The 19,006-nt window shown below is 44.7% G+C and overlaps 1 protein-coding gene across 1 annotated transcript in view; it reads right to left on the reverse strand.

Moving 5' to 3' along the window:
- LOC311127456 (colorectal mutant cancer protein-like) overlaps nt 1–19,006 on the reverse strand; it is a gene marked incomplete at both ends in the record, with an annotated part of 132,588 nt that overhangs the window by 17,550 nt on the left and 96,032 nt on the right. The window contains 4 exons of the mRNA XM_084159292.1: nt 1,250–1,339; nt 1,900–2,046; nt 13,938–14,144; nt 18,192–18,355. Of these exons, the coding sequence (XP_084015418.1) occupies nt 1,250–1,339; nt 1,900–2,046; nt 13,938–14,144; nt 18,192–18,355 (608 nt within the window). The remainder of the gene's footprint in view (nt 1–1,249; nt 1,340–1,899; nt 2,047–13,937; nt 14,145–18,191; nt 18,356–19,006) is intronic.

The raw sequence follows: 19,006 nt of genomic DNA on the forward strand, positions 1-19,006 counted from the left end.
AGATACTGTACCTCAGGCGAGCAAAACCTCGAGACTTCCTTAGTATTTGATTTTGTGCACCAGCTGTTGTTTACAAATATACACAGACCGCCACCCCTTGTCTTACCGGAGTTAGCCGTTCTATCCTGCCGATGTAGCGTATAGCCCGCTAGCTGTATGTTGTCCATGTCGTCGTTCAGCCACGACTCGGTGAAACATAAGATATTACAGTTTTTAATGTCCCGTTGGTAGGATAACCGTAATCTTAGGTCATCCAATTCATTCTCAAATGATTGAAGATTGGCTAATAGGATTGATGGGAGCGGCAGTATATATGTAGGATATCCTTCGCGGCCGCCTCGTTGAAGAAAAAATATTCGTCCAATATGAGGTGAGTAATCGCTGTCCTGATATCCAGAAGCTCTTTTTGGTTATAAGAGACGATGGCAGAAACATTATGTATAAAATAAATTACAAATAACGCGGAAAAACACACATAATAGTACAATTGGTTAGAGGGCTGTAAAACGGCAGCCATCTTCTCCGGCGCCATTATATCACTATGCCAGATAGTGTTTATAATCTTTACTTATACAGGTTAGTCTCCTTGAGATCAAATCTATTTTTTGAGAGATTGTATACAGAGAGAGACAGGTTTTCTATTGAACTTTACATAATCCGTCGCAGCCTAGTCCCAGAGGAATACTAACAGTTTGCCTCTCTTTCTCTCTCTTCCCTCTCGCTCTCTTTTTAGTCTATTTTGGACCAGATGGGTTCCGGCTAAAGATTGAAAGGAGAATTTTGGTGGCCGGAGCTTTCAGGGAAAAGACAAGCCCTGGAATCATGTTACGAGGGAGAGAGAAAAAGAGAGAAAGAGAGGGAGGGAGGGAGGCACTAGAGAAAAGAGGGCAGGTCACCTGATAACTGTTCGAGGGGATGTTGGCAGGTCACCTTTAGTGTCAACAAGGCTGTGTGGGTGCCAGGGGAAGGGAGCAGTGGGGTATGAGTGACACCAGGTCTGTCACATCCCACTGGAGATACCCATCTCTGACACATCTGCTGATGCTGCTGTTATCATCAGCCAGCTGCTACAGGGAAATGTGCCCCTACCTACTGTCGCTCTCTCATACTATTTCTGTCCACCACTCTCTCTCCCGCTCTCTCTTTCTTACTTTCCTTTCTTCCTTTCTTTAAATCCCTTTGCATCTTCCCCCTCTCCCTCTCCCTTTCAAAGCCTTCAGTATTGAATAGGCATCCAGTATCTCCTTACCCCGATGCTGCTGATCTCTGATCCCAGAACAGGCCTTTCGGTAGAGGAAGACTCTGACCTGGTTTTAGACAGCTTCACCCGCTCTGCCACCTAGCAACAAGACAACACACTCAATACATTCCTGGGAATTACTGACAAAAAGTGCTTGGACCCCTAAAATAAATAAATACAAATAAATATAGGTATTGTCCTGGATCTCTATGGAATCAAACTCTAATGTATTGTATTCCCTCTGAGGGTCAATGTCAAGGACACACATACACACACAGGAAAGTGGAAGAGCAAATGGTTGATCTCACTGACCCTTTTGATTACAACTGTCCCTCTCCGGCTGGATTAGCCCAAGGCTAGGACACAGATTAGTGTGTGTGCGTGCATGAGTGTGTTTGTGTCATTCAAGTGATAGTACACAGTACAATAAGAGAGAAAAGAGAGATGGAGAAAATTCCAGAGGAGAGTTCAGAATATCCCTACAGAGAGAGTGTGTGTGTGTGTGTGTGTGTGTGCCTCATATGAATGTACGACATTCCATTTCTCCAATTCCATTACTCCATTATTCCAGTACTTCGGCATTCATAATATGCATGTGTTTTGTACCTTACTATGCATAACATAGTGTGTGTGTGTGTTTGTGTGTGTGTGCATTCTACCCTGGCCACAGGTATATCGTTACTGCTGCTGCTGGTGCTGAGTTCCCCAGTGCTGGGATTGATGGGGCGGGAGGCGGGGGTGAGACGCCCAGGGCTGGACGGGCCTGCAGGCTGGGAGCTCTGGAGACGCGTCTGCAGCTCCCGCACCTGGGGAGAACACACCATAGAGATACATTATATCACTATTTTAATGTGACTGTGTTCTATTTAATTATATGGGACACACAGACACATAGGCTGAGGTTCATGGACCCAGACCTGCTGAGAACACACACACCTGCAAAGGACTCAGTTTGTTGCTACTTAACCCACTTCTTGCTCCAGTTTGAGACAATGTGAGGATCCATCTGATCTCTTCAGTGCAGTGGGCAAAGGCAGGAATTTTGTGACAGTGATGATGCAGTGACAACAGGGTACTTGAGTCGCTCCACTGCTGACAGGCTTCTTCTCTCACTCTATATTAAGCATCAGAGAACTCATGGAAAGGCTTTCCAGGTCTCGCAATGAATTTGTATGCAAGCTTGGATTTGTCAGCATTATGCTCGCAGCTAGTGTACAAAATACATATGCTGTTGTTAATGTTGATATCGCTTCACAACGCTACAGCAGTTTAGGCCCTAGGTGTGTGTGTGTGCATTCATGTTGGGTGTGTGTATGTGTGTGTGTCAGAGGGAGAGAGCTTGCTCTGCCAGGAACAGCGTGGAAAGGAACATTAGTTTGAACCCTGGCCCACAAAAATATAAACAGTTCAAACCCAGCAAACTTGGTTTTGGATACAATGGCCTTTTGTGCTTTACACAGCACCCATTGTACAGACAGAGACGAAATATATGGAAGTATAAATCATTGATGTGGCAAACATACCGCACACAGTCAGCTACTGGCATGTGTTGTTAGCAGCACTGGATATAGCTGTATACACAGACATGCCAAGATGCCTAAGTCATGTTAGCTACCTGCATGTTTTCAATAATATAGCCAACCCTTTACATTGTATACATACATGTGGCATTATAGAAAAAGGTACAGTATATCTACATCATTCTAACTATCTGTACAAACATCAGTACATGTATATATATATATATAAAAAAAACATCAGTACATGTTGTCTGCAGTATACAGTGCATTTGACTTTTTCCACATTTTGTTACGTTACAGCCTTATTCTAAAATGGATTAAATTGCTTTTTTTCCCCTCATCAATCTACACACAATACCCCATAATGACAAAGCAAATAGGTTAATACATTTACATAAGTATTAAGACCATTTACTCAGTACTTTGTTGAAGCACCTTTGGCAGCGATTACAGCCTTGAGTCTTCTTGGGTATGACGCTACAAGCTTGGCACACTTGTATTTGGAGAGTTTCTCCCATTCTTCTCTGCAGATCTTTTCTAGCTCTAACAGGTTGGATGGGGAGCGTCGCTGCACAGCTATTTTCAGGTCTCTCCAGAGATGTTCGATCAGGTTCAAATCCGGGCTCTGGCTGGACATTCACTCAAGGACATTCAGAGACTTGTCCCGAAGCCACTCATGCGTTGTCTTGGTTGTGTGCTTAGGGTCGTTGTCCTGTTGGAAGGTGAACCTTCGCCCCAGACTGAGGTCCTGAGCGCTCTGGAGCAGGTTTTCATCAAGGATCTCTCTGTACTTTTCTCCGTTCACCTTTCCCTCGATCCTGACTAGTCTCTCCCAGTCCCTGTCGCTGAAAAACATCCCCACAGCATGATGCTGCCACCACCGTGCTTCACCGTAGGAATGGTGCCAGGTTTCCACCAGACGTGACGCTTGGCATTCAGGCCAAAGAGTTCAATCTTGGTTTCATTAGACCAGAGAATCTTGTTTCTCATGGTCTGAGAGTCCTTTAGGTGCCTTTTGGCAAACTCCAAGAGGTCTGTTATGTGCCTTTTACTGAGGAGTGGCTTCCGTCTGGCCACTCTACCATAAAGGCCTGATTGGTGGAGTACTGCAGAGATGGTTGTCCTTCTGGAAGGTTCTCCCATCTCCACAGAGGAACTCTGGAGCTCTGTCAGAGTGACCATCGGGTTCTTGGTCACCTCCCAGACCAGGCCCTTCTCCCCCGATTGCTCAGTTTGGCCGGGCGGCCAGCACTAGGAAGAGTTTGGAACCACCAGGCCTTCTTCCATTTAAGAACGATGGAGGCCACTGTGTTCTTGGGGACCTTCAATGTTGCAGAATTGTTTTGGTATCCTTCCCCAGATCTGTGCCTCGACACAATCCTGTCTCGGAGCTCTACGGACAATTCCTTCAACCTGATGGCTTGGTTTTTTCTCTGACATGCACTGTCAACTGTGGGACCTTAAACAGACAGGTGTGTGCCTTTCCAAATCATGTCCAATCAATTGAATTTACCACAGGTGGACTCCAATCAAGTTGTAGAAACATCTCAAGGATGATAAATGGAAACAGGATGCACCTGAGCTCAATAATTTAGAGTGTCTGGGTCTGAATACTTATGTAAATAAGGTATCTTTTTTATTGTATACATTTGCAAACATTTCTAAAAACCTGTTTTTGCTGTGACATTATGGGGTATTGTGTGTAAATTGATGAGGAACATTCTTTATTTAATCCATTTTAGAATAAGGCTTTAACGTAACAAAATGTGGGAAAAGTCAATGGGTCTGAATACTTTCCAAATGCACTGTATGCTACCCGGCCACACACAGGTGTGGTCTGGTGTGTAAATCAGGCTTCATCTAGAGCCAGACATAATGGTCTGGAAAACAGATGAGGCGATAAGCCTGCTTCTAACTCTGACGGTGATTTTCCCCACCTCTATTTCGCCAGGAATGCCAGGGAAGAGGAGACAGGATGAATTTCAGAGACAGAGAGAGGGACAGGCAGAGATAGAATGGAAAAGGAGAGAGAGTGACAGAGAGAAGGGGGAGAGGAGGAGAGTGGGCAAAGGTTGACAGTGTAGCAGAGAGATACTGGGAGAGAAGGTAGGGTGGGTAGATGGGGAGGGAGAGAGTGACAGAGAGAGAGGGAGAGTAGGAACAGAGGAGGGGAGAGCGAGAGCGTGCAGAAGAGAGAGCGAGAGCGAGTTTGGCCATGACTTTGAACACTGCGTTTTTTCCTGCTCTCCTCTCCTGCCAAACTCCCTGGGAGCCGTGGGTCTGAAAAAAAGCAAACATGGCTGCCATGTGCTGCCAAAGGACACAGAGAAGACTGCGACTGTACCATCATGAACCAGTCCCCTGGCCAACTTCCTCCCTCATGATCACCGAGAAAATGAAAATGATAGGTTCTGTTCAGTTCTGGCCCGTAATGATATAATCGAGGACTTCCGTGTAATTTCCTGGTTTCAAAAGGGAACTACGACTGTGACACTCTGCCTGAGGGATTGAACAGGTTTGACTCACATGCACCTGCTTTTCACATGCACATCTGTCAAGGACAGTTCTTGAATTCAACTGATTTTTAAAAGTACATTGACTTATACTGTGGTGTTCCATTTTACCATTTGGATTCCTACAGATCTGTGATTCATATTATGAGTGGAGAGCATTGTAAAAGCTTAGAATGCTTACAATGACCTGACAATATAGAGAGGTCTGTATCTGACCTCAAAAATCAAGCCATTGCCTCCCGAGTGGCGCAGCGGTCTAAGGTGCTAGAGGCATCACTACAGACCCTGCTTCGATCCCGGTCTGTATCGGGAGTCCCATAGGGTGACGCACAATTGTACCAGCGTCGTCCGGGTTAGGGGAGGGGTTTACTTGGCTCATCGCACTCTAGTGACTCCTTGTGGTGGGCAACTGCAGGCTGACCTCGGTCGTCAAGAGAACAGTGTTTCCTCCGACACATTGGTACGGCTGGCTTCCGGGTTAAGCGGGCAGGTGTTAAGAAGCAAGGTTTGGCGGGTCATGTTTCGGAGGGTGTATGACTTGACCTTCGCCTCCCGAGGCCATTGGGGAGTTGCAGTGATGAGAAAAGATCGAAATTGGGGAGAAAAAGGGGGTAAAAATAAATCAAGCCATTAATAATCCAAGAATAGTCTATTTTGTATCATTAACAAACTGCTGACGCAGATTAATTATGTGGACGAGACACATACAGTACCGTTACTGTAAAAGGTGTAAAAGATGCTTACTACCAAAGTAAATACCTCTTCTTCAATGGAGGGTAAAATCCTAAGGAAGGGAAGTTAAGATAGTCTCCGGACCTTGAGACTCAAATGAGGTTGAATCCATCTTTTAAACGCTGAGCCGGAGGACACGGGCCCCCAAGGATACGGCGATGTGTGCATAGCAAATCCTTTTAAAGGAGCCTCGCATTGAAACAGCAATGCAATGCATTTGTCCAATTAGTCGGCAAAATGGACAGATTTCATTAGAGGAAAGAGGAGAAGAGGAGGGGGGAGGAGAGAGAGAGAGAAACGAGTGCTCTAAGCTGAGCTGGAGTGATTTTTCTGCTGCGTCTGGATCTCCTTTCACAGGGCAAACAGAATCCGTGAGGCTGGTTAGCAGGACTGGTCCGCCTGATTGTTTTCACTTGATGCATCTCACGGTCTATTGGGTCTTTCTATAAATAAATGGGGCCAATGTGTGACATTGAGATCAACATAGTTTGAAACAAAAATAAGGACTTTCATGCAGTTCCATATGTGTACTTAGAGGAATAAAAGTGAATATATGCAAATTCCCATAACTCCACCTATACAACAACATAGGCCTAGGACTATACATCCTTTAAGCAGGGTTCATACAGACATTGGCAAATCAAATTCAAGGGATTTCAGGGACCTTTTCCAAGCACTTAATTGTAATTTTCAAGGGCCTCAATGTCATACAATTGTATAATTTACATAATTGAACATATAGGGCCTAATATAGAACCCCCCTCCCAAAAAGCATGCAAAAATGGTCAAAAAAGTAGCCTATTACCACTAAGAATAGTGCATTCTTTAGGCCTTACCAATGCATTGATATGACAATTATTATTACATTCTAAAATATGAGAGAATAATGTGGACATTGCCTGATTAAATAGATTGGATGCATGGCGATTTTTCTGTAGCCTATGTGGCTGACGCAGGCACACATAATAGAGCGATGAATAGTGGTAGCATTAATCTCACCATTTGAATCTCACCATCGCTGTTTTCATAATGAGAAAGTGACCAAAAACCAGGTTCCCTTTTTAATGAAAGGATTTGTATGGAAAGCCAAGTTGAAGCAAACAGATGTTGTCGTCCTCATAATAATCGCACATGGTTTTGCCGCAACAGAGTAGCACAACACCCTTCAATTGAAGCGGCGGGAAACAAACAAAAGTGGGCACATCTCTCACAAAAACAGATCAAAACTGAAAACAGATAATTATAAGGGCGCATGAGAACTTATAAATTGGCTACATTAATTACAATAACTTTTTAAGCACCAAATTTCAGGAAATGTCTGATTTTCAAGCAAGCCTATTCCAGTACTTGAATTTCTGAGCTCCAAATTCAAGTAGGCTACTTCAAGCCCCTTGTATTGTTTAAAATTGCAGGTCTAGCATGGAAAACAAAATGTATTTGTTGTGTTATTTCATTACCAGATCATATTGTGAATAAACCCACTAGGCTATGTAATTTGTCATCATATCCAGAATAATTAATAGGAGTAGCGTTGGGTGTTGCGCAATAGTCTATCCAACACAATTGCGCACAGTAGACTCAGTGTCCAATCCAAGGCACAAAAACATAAACTCATTATCTTGATGCTTTCTCTGTTAAATCTAATGAGACCCTGCTGTAAATCAAGCAGACAACAGCTGATGATCAACATCAATTCACTAGGGATATTATACTGAACAGAAATATAAACACAACATGCAACAATTTCAAAGATTTTACTGAGTTACAGTTCCTATAAGAAAATCAGTCAATTGAAATAAATAAATTAGGCCCTAATCTATGGATTTCACATGACTGGGCAGGGTTGCAGACAAGGGTGGGCCTTGGAGGGCATAGACCCACCCACTTGGCAGCCAGGCCTAGCCAATCAGAGTGAGTTTTTCCCCACAAAAGGGCTTTATTACGACAGAATACTCCTCAGCAAACCCCCCACCCCCTCTCAGACGATCCCACAGGTGAAGAAGCCGGATGTGGAGGCCTGGGCTGGTGTGGTTACATGTGGTCTGCGGTTGTGAGACTGGTTGGACGTACTGCCACATTCTCTAAAATGACATTGGAGGAAGCTTATGGTAGAGAAATTAACATTAAATTATCTGGCAACAGCTGTGGTGGACATTCTTGCAGTCAGCATGCCAATTGCACGCTCCCTCAAAACTTAAGACATATGTGGCATTGTGTTGTGTGACAAAACAGCACATTTTAAAGTGGCCTTTTATTGTCCCCAGCATAAGGTGCACCTGTGTAATGATCATGCTGTTTAATCAGCTTCTTGATATGCCACACCTGTCAGGTGGATGGATTATCTTGGCAAAGGAGAAATTCTCACTAACAGGGATATAAACAAATTTGAGCACAACATTCTAGAGAAATAAGCTTTTTGTGCGTATGGAACATTTCTGGGATGTTTTATTTCAGCTCATGAAACATGGGACCAACACTTTACATGTTGCATCGCATACGCTATCACAACAGCTGTTCGTCACTTGACTGTCATACGGAAAATTCCTTCCTGGATCAGATGTGTGAAAAGTAATCAATCAGCTGGACACCAAATGCGCATCCAACAAGTACTATGTATAATTATTGAAGAACCACGTTAATGACAGTATCGATTTAGGTTTCAAGTATTAAGGTAAGTAGTCCATTTTGCAATGCATACATTATTTGGGATTTGTGCGCCCATGAAAATAGTTTGAAAGTTACATGGCATTTCTGAGATCTCTATTAGATAGTCATTTAGCAGATGCTCTTATCCAGAGTGACTTACAGTTAACTGCATTCAACTTAAGATAGCTAGGTGGGACAACCACATATCACAGGCATAGAAAGTAAAAAAAAAAATCTCAATAACGTAGCTATCAGTAGAGTCAGAGCTAGAAGAGGGGGTGGGGTGGGGGAGGATGATTATTTAAGATACTGTTTGAAGAGGTAGGGTTTCAGATGTATTTGGAAAATGGGCAGGGACTCTGCAGTCCTTCAGGGGGAAGCTGGTTCCACCATTGGGGTGCCAGGACAGAGAAGAGCTTGGACTGGGCTGAGCGGGAGCTTCCCTCCCGTAGGGGCGGAAGGGCTAAGAGACCTGAGGTGGCAGAACGGAGTGCCCGGGTTGGGTTGTAGGGTTTGAGAATAGCCTGAAGGTAGGGAGGGGCAGTTCCTTTTGCTGTTCCGTAGGTAAGCACCATGGTCTTGTAGTAGATGCGAGCTTCGACTGGAAGCCAGTGGAGTGTGCGGAGGAGCAGGGTGACATGAGAGAACTTGGGAAGGTTGAAAACCAGGCGGGCTGATGCGTTCTGAATAAGTTGCAGGGGTTTGATGGCACAAGCAGGGAGCCCAGCCAACAGCGAGTTGCAGTAGTCCAGACGGGAGTGGACAAGTGCCTGGTTTAGGCCGCATCCTGTGTGAGGTAGGATTGTACTCTATGAATGTTGTAGAGCATGAACCTGCAGGAGCGGGTCACTGCTTTGATGTTTGCAGAGACCGACAAGGTGTTGTCCAAGGCCACGCCAAGGTTCTTTGCACTCTGGGAGGGCGACACTGGAGTTGTCAACCGTGATGGAGAGGTCTTTGAGTGGGCAGGCCTTCCCCGAGAGGAAGAGCAGTTCCATCTTGTCGAGGTTGAGCTTGAGGTGGTGGGCCGACATCCAAGTTGAGATATCTGCTAGGCATGCAGAGATGCGTGTCGCCACCTGGGTGTCAGAAGGGGGGGAAGGAGAAAAGTAGTTGAGTGTCATCTGCATAGCAATGATAGGAGAGACCATGTGAGGATATGACGGAGCCGAGTGACTTTTTGTATAGAGAGAAGAGGAGAGGGCCTAGAACCGAGGGTTAAGGAGGGAGGAGAAGGTGGAAAATAGTTTCCTAGGGTTAGAGGCAGAAGCTTGAAATTTAGAGTGGTAGAAAGTGGCTTTAGCAGCGGATACAGAGGAAGAGAAGGTAGATCGGAGGGAGTGAAAGGATGATTAGACTTCTGGAGGACCTGTTTTCCTCCATTTTTGCTCAGCTGCCCGCAGCCCTGTTCTGTAAGCTCGCAATGAGTCACTCAGCCACAGAGCAGGAGGGAGGTCCGAGCCGGCTTGGGAGGAAAGGGGACAGTGCGATTCATAGGATGTAGAAAGGAAGGAGAGTAGGGTCGACGAAGCAGAATCAGGAGGGAGAAAGATTTAGCAGAAGGGAGAAATTATAGGATAGAAGAGGAGAGTAGTGGAAGAGAGAGAGCAAAGATGGCGCATGACCATCTGGGTAGGGGCTGAATGGTTAGGGTTGGAGGAAAGGGAGACAGAAAAGGAAACAATGTAGTGATCAGAGACCTGGAGGGGGGTTACAGTGAGATTAGTAGGCGAGCGGCCTCTAGTAAAGATGAGGTCAAGCGTATTGCTTACCTTGTGAGTTGGAGGGGATTGGGAAAAGGTGAAGTCAAGAGGCAAGGAGGGGAAAGAGAGTTGTAAAGAAATGAATCGAAGGCAGACGTCGGGAGGTTGAAGTCGCCAAGTACGAAGAACGGTGAGCCATCATCAGGAAATGAGCTTATCAATGTATGCACGCATGACTGTAAGTCGCTTTGGATAAAAGCGTCTGCTAAATGGCATATTATTATTATCATCAAGGTGTCAAGCTCATTGAGGAACTCTCCAAGGGCACCTTGTGGGCGATAGATGACAATTATGTTAAGCTTGAGTGGACAAGTGACAGTATGGAATTCAAATGAGGTGATGGACAAGTGAGAGAGGGAGAAAATAGAAAATCTCCACTTAGGAGAAATGAGTAGACCTGTGCCACCACCGTGACGACTAGATGCTCTCGGACTATGAGAGAAAACATAGTCAAATTAAGAAAGAGCAGCTGGAGTAGCAATGTTCTCTGGGGTGATCCATGTCTCCATCAGGGTCAAAAAGTCAAGGGACTGAAGGGCAGCATAGGCCTCCCTGTACTAATTGGAAAGCACACCTCCCTGTACTAATTGCTAATTTCCTAGGAGAGGTGAAACCACTCCCCCTCCAATACAGCCACTGATTACCAAAACAAGTCACAAATTGCCCTGCCCCTTGATCCTGGTTGATGTGTCAACAACTATCTGCAAATGATGAGCAGTCAGCAGATCACACGCCAAGTAGGCCAATGGGAAGACAGGCATCACTTAAAGTAGATGGCCCTAGCTAGCAAATAGACAGTACTAGACCCCAACAGCACTAGAACTCAACAGATAAAGACAAAAAAATGTATACTTATCACTCCTGGATACATCAAGAGTGTTTTATGTCACACAATTTTGGACAAATCCATCAAGATACCAACCATGATAAAGGGTTAAACATAGATTTGAAATCAACTCGTGAATTTTATTGAATATAGCTATGATCCCCCTTTATCTTAATGTAATGACATGAAAAACATTTGCCGATTATTTTCAATTACTTATCAACAGCTGTAACAAGTTGTCCAGTGTAGAAAATCCTCACTGGTACCCTAGTTTATAGAAAGACCCAATTGCATTACCGCGCTAACCAGCTTCAGCAAGCCTTAGGAGGACACCAGATTTGATTATGTGTCTAAAAGTGCTCTACGTATTAATTCGGAGGGCCGTCCTAACCGGCGCACCATTGTTTGGTTCAGACAGCAGATCTCAGTTTGCAGCTGGAGAATTCAAAGGGTTCATTCTTGTAGAAGCGTGGATAAATACACATTTCTGGCCACTCCTGCCCAGTAATTTCTTCTTCTCCTTCAGACTTCCCTGAATAAACACGTTGTAATTAGAAATGGTATTTGCCGTCTGTCAGTGCAGTGGCCTAGCTACAAGGCATCAGAGAACATGTCTATATTTGAACCCCCAGCCGCTCTCTGCAGATCGTTCAATCCAATGGACATGGTGGACCATAATTACATCTTAGAGCCTCTTGGCAGAGATTTCTTTGATTCAGTCTGATTCAGGTCTCTGCCTAGAACAGGTTCACACTAAAACACATTTGGCAACAGGCTCAAGTTCGCGCCACTTTGTCGGGAGCTACAGTGAGGGAAAAAAGTATTTGATCCCCTGCTGATTTTGTACGTTTGCCCACTGACAAAGACATTATCAGTCTATCATTTTAATGGTAGGTTTATTTGAACAGTGAGAGACAGAATAACAACAAAAAAATCCAGAAAAACGCATGTCAAAAATGTTATAAATTGATTAACATTTTAATGAGGGAAATAAGTATTTGACCCCCTCTCAATCAGAAAGATTTCTGGCTCCCAGGTGTCTTTTATACAGGTAACGATCTGAGATTAGGAGCACACTCTTAAAGGGAGTGCTCCTAATCTCAGCGTGTTACCTGTATAAAAGACACCTGTCCACAGAAGCAATCAATCAATCAGATTCCAAACTCTCCACCATGGCCAAGACCAAAGAGCTCTCCAAGGATGTCAGGGACAAGATTGTAGACCTACACAAGGCTGGAATGGGCTACAAGACCATCGCCAAGCAACTTGGTGAGAAGGTGACAACAGTTGGTGCGATTATTCGCAAATGGAAGAAACACAAAAGAACTGTCAATCTCCCTCAGCCTGGGGCTCCATGCAAGATCTCACCTCATGGAGTTGCAATGGTCATGAGAACGGTGAGGAATCAGCCCAGAACTACACGGGAGGATCTTGTCAATGAAGCTGGGACCATAGTCACCAAGAAAACAATTGGTAACACACTACGCCGTGAAGGACTGAAATCCTGCAGCGCCCGCAAGGTCCCCCTGCTCAAGAAAGCACATATACAGGCCCGTTTGAAGTTTGCCAATGAACATCTGAATGATTCAGAGGAGAACTGGGTGAAAGTGTTGTGGTCAGATGAGACCAAAATCGAGCTCTTTGGCATCAACTCAACTCGCCGTGTTTGGAGGAGGAATGCTGCCTATGACCCCAAGAACACCATCCCCACCATCAAACATAGAGGTGGAAACATTATGCTTTGGGGGTGTTTTTCTGCTAAGGGGACAGGACAACTTCACCGCATCAAAGGGACGATGGACGGCGCCATGTACCGTCAAATCTTGGGTGAGAACCTCCTTCCCTCAGCCAGGGCATTGAAAATGGGTCGTGGATGGGTATTCCAGCATGACAATGACCCAAAACACACGGCCAAGGCAACAAAGGAGTGGCTCAAGAAGAAGCACATTAAGGTCCTGGAGTGGCCTAGCCAGTCTCCAGACCTTAATCCCATAGAAAATATGTGGAGGGACCTGAAGGTTCGAGTTGCCAAACATCAGCCTCGAAACCTTAATGACTTGGAGAAGATCTGCAAAGAGGAGTGGGACAAAATCCCTCCTGAGATGTGTGCAAACCTGGTGGCCAACTACAAGAAACGTCTGACCTCTGTAATTGCCAACAAGGGTTTTGCCACCAAGTACTAAGTCATGTTTTGCAGAGGGGTCAAATACTTATTTCCCTCATTAAAATGCAAATCAATTTATAACATTTTTGACATGCGTTCTTCTGGATTTTTTTGTTGTTATTCTGTCTCTCACTGTTCAAATAAACCTACCATTAAAATTATAGACTGATCATGTCTTTGTCAGTGGGCAAATGTACAAAATCAGCAGGGGATCAAATACTTTTTCCCCTCACTGTAATAAAAAACATGAAACATAAAGAAAACTGAGAAACATTCATTGCTTTGTTGATCCCCTTCTTTTTTCCTTCCACCTCACTAGATACTAGGTACTATGTATCACTATGTATTTTCTGTTATGTGCTAGATTCAATCAAAATCACATTAAACTTGCCTTAGTAATCCTAAGCAACAATGTACCCCAGTTTTTCAGCCACCAACACAGTCACATAGGTACACAGCTCTATTGTGAGTCACTCCAGACAAAATGACAAAAACATAAAAATAATCATATAAACGGGACCCAGCTGACTAACCCGTCGTCTCAGGCGGTCGCGTTCCTCCCGGATGGCGTTCATGGTGGCCTTGGTGCGGTTCAGATCCTCCTCCTTGGAGCACAGCATGGCTGTCAAGCTCTCGTTCTCTTCCCTCAGGCCTGCCAGCTCCTTCTCCCAGCGCACCCGCTCCTCCGACAGGCTGGGGTAGAAGTCCCGGCCCAGGGCCCCTTCGATCTCCTCCACCGTCTGGGGGAAATGAGGAAAGGACAGAGGGGGAATGTTATTTTATGGCATGCCTTTTTACAGTGCAGTATGTATAGTGTTGAGATTGCGATTACATGGTCACAATTCTAGTAACCAAATGTGAATGACTCTGGATTCTCAGGGACTCAATGAAAATGGCATTACAAAGAAGAACCATTTGGTACCTTGAAGTAGCCCCAAGAAAGAGACAAGAAAATTATATGAGAAAAATTAAAACAAAGAACAGAGACAAAACAAAAGTGAGACAGACAAAACAAGAATATCAAACATGTCAGGCACATACATTTTCACACAGGATTTTCCCCTGTCGGTTTACCATTATAATGTTCATCATTTGTGGGTAGTGTAGCCCTACACCATGTGTCTCAATTTACATGAGTAGAACAAGCATCCAAGACTATGATGTATGTACACGTGTCCTTTTCCTCTTTTTATCCAGTGGAACAAACCTCTGATCTCCCAAAGTGTGCATGTGTGTGTGTGTGCGTGAGTGTGCGTGCGTGTGAGATATGGCAGAGGGTTGGAGTCTATGACCATGTCTGCCTCTACAGATCCTCATCTCTGGTGAGTGATTCATAGGCGTGTAGTGGGCTTAGAGACTGGGCTTAGAGACAGGCCTGAGTCCTGGCTTTATCTGTCCTCCACCACAGAGAGTGAATCTCTCTTATCCCTCTATCCACCTAGCCCTCTCATCCCTCCATCTCCCTCTCAGCTCCCAGACAGACAGAGAGAGAGAGAGAGGGAATATGAGGACGAGGAAGGAAAGGGAATGAGCATGAAATCCCAAGTCTCATTGACTGCTGTAGATCCCAGACCAGCCCAGCACCCATTTAACCTTTAAATGAACAGATAAGTCTACCCCAGCATGGCTAGGATAAGCCACAGAGAATCCCAAGACTGTGCAAAGCTGTCATCAAGGCAAAGGGTAGCTACTTTGAAGAATCTCAAACATAAAATATATTTTGATTTGTTTAACACTTTTTTGGTTACTACATGATTCCATATGTGTTATTTCATAGTTTTGATGTCTTCACTATTATTCTAAAATGTAGAAAATAGTAAAAATAAAGAAAAACCCTTGAATGAGTAGGTGTTCTAAAACTTTTGACCGGTAGTGTATGTATTTTACACCCTCTTATTAAACTTGAGACTTCATGGTAGCTGATTCTGGTGGGTTTAAGGCGGCACGGTGTCTATGGGCTCTATATCATATAAAGTACAGCACCTCTCCCTCTGTATGAGGTCTGGATCGGCTTTATCAACTGAATCGAAAACTGTTTTATAAACCCAACTACCGCTATGGAACATGTGGAGTAACTTAACCTTGTCAGTGTCGCATGAATACCCAATATCTATTCATAGGCTTAGTACATGGTAATGGGTTGGGCCCACATTCACAACGGGATACCATGGCCCAATCACAAACCCATCCCTAGACACTTGGCTGAGTCTCCTCGCAAATCTTAAAGGCCTGGCTAGGTCGGTGTAGGAAAAATGGTATCCAATCCACATCTCATACTCATTGGACAAGTATTGTTTCTATCAAATGACATACATTCCGTTATTTTAGATACATTTTTGCGAGGGAGACAACATTAGGACACTCAGTCTAGACACGACTCCAGGGATCGGTTTGGGATTAAGCCTCAGCTGGAAATGTGAAGGCGTTCATTTTTCTTCCCACAAAATGTAATTTTTACATTTTAGTCATTTAGCAGACGCTCTTATCCAGAGCGACTTACAGTTAGTGAGTGCATCATTTTAATTTTTTTCATATTGGTCCCCCGTGGGAATCGAACCCACAACCCTGGCGTTGCAAGCGCCATGCTCTACCAACTGAGCTACACGGGACTATGTAATTGGATTAGGATTAAGTAAGGTCAGATTCATAATGGAATAAACCAGCTCGATTTCCTCTCTTTCAAGCCCAAGGAGAAAGCTCTTGTCCTCATCCTAATCGATTAGCACTGGTTGTGTCCAGCCAACAAAAGGTAGAGAAATTAAATACAAGAACAGTGTTCAAATACTTCTTTGACATTAAGTTTTAGGACCGAGGATTTAGGATTCCGTTTTGGAATCACAAACTGAATTTGCTAGCCAAGTTCAATTTGTTTGTTAGAAAATGTAGATACACTACATGGCCAAAAGTATGTGGACACCTGCTTGTCGAACATCTCATTCGAAAATCATGGGCATTAATATGGAGTTGGTCCCCCCTTTGCTGCTATAACAGCCTCCACTCTTCTGGGAAGGCTTTCCACTAGATGTTGGAACATTACTGAGTGGACTTGCTTCCATTCAGCCACAAGAGCATTAATAAGGTCGAGGACTGATGTTGGGCTGTTAGGCCTGGCTCGCATTCGTCGTCCCAATTCATCTCAAAGGTGTTCGATGGGGTTGAGGTCAGGGCTTTGGGCAGGCCTGTCAAGTTCTTCCACACCGATCTCGCAAACCATTTCTGTATGGACTTCGCTTTATGCACGGAGCATTGTCATCGTCTAGAATGTCATTGTATGCTGTAGCGAACAGATCTTGTGCTGACGTTGCTTCCAGAGGCAGTTTGGAACTCGGTAGTGAGTGTTGCAACCAAGGACAGATAATTTTTATGTGCTACGCACTTCAGCACTCGGCAGTCCCATTCTGTGAGCTTGTGTGGCCTCCCACTTCGCAGCTGAGCCATTGTTGCTCCTAGACGTTTCCACTTCCAATAACAGCACTTACAGTTGACCGGGGCAGCTCTAGCAGGGAATACATTTGACGAACTGACTTGTTGGAAAGGTGGCATCCTATGACGGTGCCACGTTGAAAGTCACGGAGCTCTTCAGTACAGGCCATTCTACTGCCAATGTTTGTCTAAGGAGATTGCATGGCTGTGCATTCAATTTTATACAACTGTCAGCAACGGGTGTGGCTGAAATAGCCAAATTCACTAATTTGAAGGGGTGTCCACATACTTTGGGCCATATAGTGTAGAGGAATATTAAGTATCCTTTGTTTAGCTATCTGTCCTCTATTGCTGCTCTGACACAATGGTTTGTGATGGAGGTCCATTCAGGCTGATAAAATAAAGCCAAGTAAATCCATTCTCCCACATTACAGTGACTGTCACTAAAGGAATGCCAGTGATGGTGATTGTCTGTTAAGCCTTTAGTAGTCTTAACACGAAGGACATATTTCCATTGAGCCGTCAGCTCATATTCAGTGAAATTACTAGGTGTATGAGGCAAGGAGCTCCCTTCAGTCTATCGCTTTCTCGCTCTCCGGCCTTCACTCTGCCTCTCTCATTCTCCCTCTACTTCTTCCTTCATCTTCCTTTCCAACTCTCTCTCGGTTCCTTTCTCTATTTCTATCCATCTCCACATTTTTCTGTGTCTATAGGTCTCTCCCCCCCCCCCCCCCCCCCCCCCCATCATCTCTCCCCCTCATTCTCCCATCTTTCAATGTGTATGCGTGTTTGTGTGTTGTATAATCATTTTGCGAGGAAACCAATAGCTAGCAGACTGAATTCCTCTCAGGACTGCTGGCCCACCCATCGCTGCGAAGAAGACAACCAGGCAGACAGGGTCCCATTACCAGAGCTGAGTCATCACCGTGGGGACCACCATCATGCCCCCATCAGTCTGAGACATTAGGCTGACATCAGTCTGACTTACACAGGCCCCGGCCCCCAGGCCGAGACAGGCGGTTGGTTACTGCTGGGTCCAACCCAGGGTCACCCCAGGACCCCTACTGACTGATTACTGGAAGTGGCTCAATTCTTCCAGCAGGACAGTTCAACATCATATGACAGTTTGTGTTATTATAACTCATCTCACTCTCTTTTATTTACAGTGTCTGTGAATGCATTTGATAGGAGAGGTTTGCACACCAGTATTGGGTTCACCTATATTCATCTATCCTGCATGTTGTATTTTCTCACTCTGTCCACTCTTAATCATCCTTCACTCTTTATTCCCAATTAATTGTGTTTATAATGAGGAAGGAATATGACTTTCTAAAATGGGTCTCAGTCTTTTCCTGGTGTCTTACCTTGATGGCGAGGTCACAGTGTTCGCTGGCGGTGGTCAGCTGCTCTATCTGGCGGTCCACCTCGGCCACAGACAGGCTGCATGTGCTCTTCTTCCTCCCACACAGCACGCTCTCCAGCCCCGTCAGAACCCGCTGCAGCTCCGAGTTTAGGTCACTGCAGTTGTCTACATGGCGAAAATACAGGGCCGGGGTCAGACTTAACTGGTCTAAGAACAGATCAATGTTTAAAAACCTAATGTAATGTCAGGAAAACAGAGTTCAGGTCACTGCAGTAGTCTGCAGGGAGGAAGCCCAGGGCCAGGGTCAAATAAACTGATCTGGTATCAGATGAATGAATGCCAGTGTGACTGATACAGGGAGAAATAATAGGGTACACAGATCTAGGAGAAAATAGTCAAACCTCAATGTGCCAAGAACAACACAACTACTGTAGTCTGCATGAGCAAAGTGACCTTGTTAGCATGGCAGCATAGTGATGATGTATTGTGTGCTAGTGCCATATTAATAACCAGCCATGTGCTAAATGCTAATGGTTTAACTGAATGCCCGAGGCTGACTGGAGGAATGCTGCAGGCTAGTAAAACACTCATTAAACCACATCACAGACGTCTACTGTTTAGAGAGCACAATACAAAACACACCACATAACTATCTGAGAGAAAGACAACAGTGATGAAGATACAAGCAGGATCATTATTTTTTATGAAAACATTGTAATTCTGTACATATATCCACAGTGACCTACAGTTAACACCTGCAGGAATCAAACCCACAACCCTGGGGTTGCAAGGCAAGCAACTAGCTCCAACCAAAGC

Source organism: Coregonus lavaretus (genome assembly GCF_964263955.1).
Source record: "Coregonus lavaretus genome assembly, chromosome: 4".
Lineage (NCBI taxonomy): Eukaryota > Metazoa > Chordata > Actinopteri > Salmoniformes > Salmonidae > Coregonus > Coregonus lavaretus.